The sequence below is a fragment of the Eleutherodactylus coqui genome, chromosome 4 (genome assembly GCF_035609145.1).
Source record: "Eleutherodactylus coqui strain aEleCoq1 chromosome 4, aEleCoq1.hap1, whole genome shotgun sequence".
NCBI classification, from domain to species: domain Eukaryota; kingdom Metazoa; phylum Chordata; class Amphibia; order Anura; family Eleutherodactylidae; genus Eleutherodactylus; species Eleutherodactylus coqui.
Window position 1 is genome coordinate 145465124 of NC_089840.1, and position 4662 is coordinate 145469785.

General features: G+C 45.0%; 1 protein-coding gene across 1 annotated transcript; it reads right to left on the minus strand.

The window, feature by feature from the left end:
• Positions 1-202: 202 nt before the first annotated feature.
• LOC136624753 (speedy protein 1-A-like) lies at positions 203-4343 on the minus strand. Its single transcript, XM_066598682.1, has 5 exons — positions 4165-4343; positions 2833-2891; positions 1343-1425; positions 607-775; positions 203-527 (listed from the first exon to the last, which is right to left on the minus strand). Exons 1-5 carry the CDS (start codon positions 4220-4222, stop codon positions 291-293), a joined length of 606 nt encoding a protein of 201 aa, XP_066454779.1. The 5' UTR covers positions 4223-4343; the 3' UTR covers positions 203-290.
• Between the last annotated feature and the right edge of the window lie 319 nt (positions 4344-4662).

Genomic DNA, 4662 nt, shown 5'->3' on the forward strand with positions numbered 1-4662 from the left:
ATGGCTGCTGTACTGCCCTTCCACCAGGCATACTAAGGGAGGTAACACTATAAAATGTGTGCAAGGTGAAGGTGTGTGACTACCTACTGTGATTGCATGTAACTACCTACTGTGACTACGTGTGACTACCTACTGTGATTGTATGTAACTACCTACTGTGACTACGTGTGACTACCTACTGTGACTGCATATGACTACCTACCATGTGCGGGTATGTAATCATGTTTATTGAATGTGTTTTTGGCTGTACAATGTGTGACCATAAAAAGGATATGTGACGTCTTCAGTCCTTATCTGTCGCTGCTGCTGTTGGGATCCGCGTCTGGTTCCTCTTCTGCCTGTTGGACTCTCCACATCAATGGAAACCTATGGATGTTCTCACAAAGGGCGCAGGGTGGAGGTGGATTGCCCCATGGGCCGTGGATGGTGAACTCCTGGTAATGCCTCCTGAACATGGGAATAGCCCAGCTGTGTTGGACCTGCCGTTGTCTTGTCCATGCCCAATGTGACGGATCTTCTGCCATGACCTAGGATTAAACAGTGTATGATTAGTATTATCCCCACAGACTCTTCATGCAAGACTGGAGTGTTTTGTATTATTCTTACCAGGTCACAGGTGCTCCGGTCCATAAACGCATTAAATCCCATGCGGCGGAATAGCTGGTTCCGTTGTTCAAGAAATAGGTCCTTCCTCTTCCTCCAGCCATCTCCGAGGGCCCAGGCGTAGATCTCTTCACAGAAGTGAATGTCCTCCTCCATCTGGTTGGCTAGGAAGCTGCCAGGAAAGATTAAACCGGATGATGAATAAGTCAGAACAGAATAAGTCAGTGTAGAGCGGATTACTTGCCTAAGGCCGGCTGCACATGACCCGGTCAGATTCCACATGCAAGAGCCCACAGAGGAATCCATCTCTGACCACAGCCGGCGACCCTGCATACCTGCTTTCCCTTGTCTTGCAGATGACTGTGGACACTCGCCGTCAGTCATGCACAGTACAGTTTTTTGTTTTTTTTAAATCTTTGTTTTTCCTGTACTGTCGCTAAGTGATGATGCAGGTATCCACGGCCTATCCACAATTGACATTGCGGATGGGCCGTGGGCTGGACAGCTGCCATTGACTTTAATGGAAGCTGTCCATGCAGATCCCATTGAAAAATAGAGGATGCCACAATTTTAAATCCACTCACGGAAATCGCAATCGCTGTCTGCTCATGTGAGCAGACATGCAAATGTTCTATTTTTTTCAATAGGTGCAGAATACTGCAGTTCGTCCATGCAGGTAACGATCGCAGATTCCGTAATTAAAATCCTAAGCAGATCTGTTCTAATAAAAGCAGCTCACAGCGCTCGAAAGAAGTTTATTCGATATTCCTCTGTTCGCAGTCCGACTCTCCGGAAGTAGACGAGGACCATCGCCAGCAGGTACTGGAGGGAGGAGAAGGACAGTGAGAGGCTGGGAGTAGATTTACTTGTAAATCATTATATTAGTGATCAATATACTTCTATGAATACCATACAGTAAAGAATATAACTACACTGTATGGTTAACTGTCACTGTTACATCTAATACTGACTATAATGTCACTGAGTTACAGAGCGCAGAGCGCCACCAGGCCGATTACATCAACAGAAGTCCCTTTATGTTTATAGTTAAAGGAGATGTCCCGAGGCAGCAAGTGGGGTTATACACTTCTGTATGGCCATAATAATGCACTTTGTAATATACATTGTGCATTAATTATGAGCCATACAGAAGTTATAAAAAGTTTTTTACTTACCTGCTCCGTTGCTAGCGTCCTGGTCTCCATGGTGCCGACTAATTTTTGGCCTCCGATGGCCAAATTAGCCGCGCTTGCGCAGTCCGGGTCTTCTGCTGTTCTCTATGGGGCTCCGTGTAGCTCCGTGTAGCTCCGCCCCGTCACGTGCCGATTCCAGCCAATCAGGAGGCTGGAATCGGCAGTGGACCGCACAGAAGAGCTGCGGTCCACGAAGATAGAGGATCCCGGCGGCCATCTTCAGCGGTAAGTATTGAAGTCACCGGACCGCCGGGATTCAGGTAAGCGCTGTGCGGGTGGTTTTTTTAACCCCTGCATCGGGGTTGTCTCGCGCCGAACGGGGGGGGGGTTTAAAAAAAAAAAAACCCGTTTCGGCGCGGGACATCTCCTTTAAATCCCGCCCATTAAGAACATTTTGCATTTACACTTACTAAAAATGTTTCTATCCCCAGATATTCCAGGACTAATGTTAGAATAGCGCCACCTGCTGGGGCAGAACATGTATGCGTCCATTTTTTTGAATGGAGTCATACACATGAGTGATGTTTTCCGGCATAGCAGGAAACAAATCACAGTATGTTCTATCTTTGTGCGTGTTCTTGCATCACAGCCCAATTGTTTTCAATGGGAGAAACTCTGTGATCCTCCGCGGCGGTTGTCACAGCTGCGCCATATCACACTCGCCCGTGTGAAGTTAGCATTACTCATCATCTCGTCTGACATCTGAGAAGATACAACAACTTCAGAGGCAGCTGCTCACCACACCAGGAATCCCTCCACATACCCAGCGGAGCTGAGAGGGGAGCAAGACTGAGCAGGTCTGACCACCTTGGAACATTTACTGAGATGGATACAGAATGGAAACAGTAGGTGGCGCTGTTCTATCATTAATTCTGGAATATCTGGGGATGGAAACATTTTTTAAAAAGTGTAAATACAAAAATGTTTATAATTATTGTCTGCATTTAACTATAAGCAGAAGTTGTCGCCGCTTTAAATATGATGGATATTCTCTAATTTGCCAGATTTTCTGTTTCTTTACACAATATTATCTTACCTTGTCAGATATCCTCATGCAGCTGTCTCTGGTCAGAAACTTCTTGAAGTAGTCAAGCTCTGAAAAAAGAGGAGAAATATGCATATTTCGGCAATTAATGTATCAGTTTTATCAATTTGTTTAGTGACTACAATTAAGTAATAAAAGCTTTAGGACATAAGAGTGAAATAAGCAAAAGAGCGATCAGTTCTGTACTTCTGCAGGAGTCTCCTGAAAACCATTGATGTCACATGTGGTGACCGTATTACCCAGACAAAAGGATAATATATCACTTAGGCAGCCTTCAAATGCCCTGGTCGCATTCTACTTGTGGGAGCCCACAGCCAATTCGCCGTTGGACATGTGCAGTACAGATTTTTTCTTTTTTAAATTTTTGTTTTTCCTGCGCTTTCATTAGGCGATGACAGGGAGTATGCACGACCTATTCGCAATGTCAATTACGGATGGGCCGCGGGTCGGATGGCTTCTATTGACTTCAATGGAAGCTGTCAGTGTGGACATCACAAAAAAATAGAGCATGCTGCGTTTTTTCCTCCGCTTGTGGAAATTGCAATTTGTTTCCATGAGTGTGCAGGAAGAAGCGATTTTCCATAGTATGCTATGAACAATATTTGCTTTGGAACCGCGGTGCCGATGCCAACTGTGGATTCTGCAACGCAAGTCCATTCATGTACAGACAGCCTGATTGTCCATGAGAGTTTGTAGATAAATAGGTTAGAATCAATGAAAAGGATGTAAAGTGTTACTAGCAGAGTACACTGTAGAAGAATGGGGAGATCCCAGGTACAACCTACTTAGAAACATTTTTGGGGAGAGCACACTTTAAAAAACAAAAATTGTGATATATTAAACAAAACCTTCCAGCGGGATAATGCTGGGCAAACCAAGTGCAGCATGAGCCCAGGACAGGTATGTAGGGTGCCCGCATGTAATGTTATGCTGATACATTGTGGCGTTTCAGGACAACACACTTTGAAGTTTACTTGTTTGATTCAGGAACAGAGCTCTCAAGTCTGTGAGGCGGACAATGCCAGGCTCTCCTCGCTCGTAGTATGCTGACTGACAGGTCCTCTCTCTGCATGGCCCGCCTCATTGACTTGAGAGCTCTGCCCCCGAGTCAAGCAAGCAAAGTTCGAAGTGTGTTATCCTGAAACGCTGCAGTGCTTTGGAATAACATTATATGCGGGAACCTTGCATACCTGTCCTGGGCTCATGCTGCACCTGGTTCAGCCAGTCTGATCCCACTGATACTGATACATAATGGAGTCTAATAGATTTCTGTAGGATACTGTATACGTGCTGCAACACTAGAAACACCGGATGGAGTCTTACCGAGGACACGGAAGAAGGCTTCCCTTTCCTCCTGTAGTTGGGCCCGGTCATCCCTCATCCTCTTCTGGGGGTCATCCTCACACGGGCCGAGATCTCTCTTCCTCTTCTGGCCGATGCATCCTCTGTTGTCTCTTCTGCACAGCGTGCCATCCGTAATACTTACAGGGGACGTAAAAGGGATTATCATTAGGACAAACCCATCATAGCTTCTATGTCCGGTCTAACTAACCATGCAGTCTCAATACACTGGGGTTACATTATGTGTATTTGTCCCGTCCCTCCCTGTGTAGTAACTGACCCCTATAATGAACTTCATAGCTTACCTGGAGCTCACGGCATTCCTTCTAAACAGAAAAAAGAAATAAGGAAGAAAATGTCAATAAACGTTTATTTAAATACAATAGAAAAATCATTAACACGGCATCATTTATTTATAGTCACCCAAATATCTCTATATTTATATATAATCACCTAAATACCTACATTTATTCAAAATCA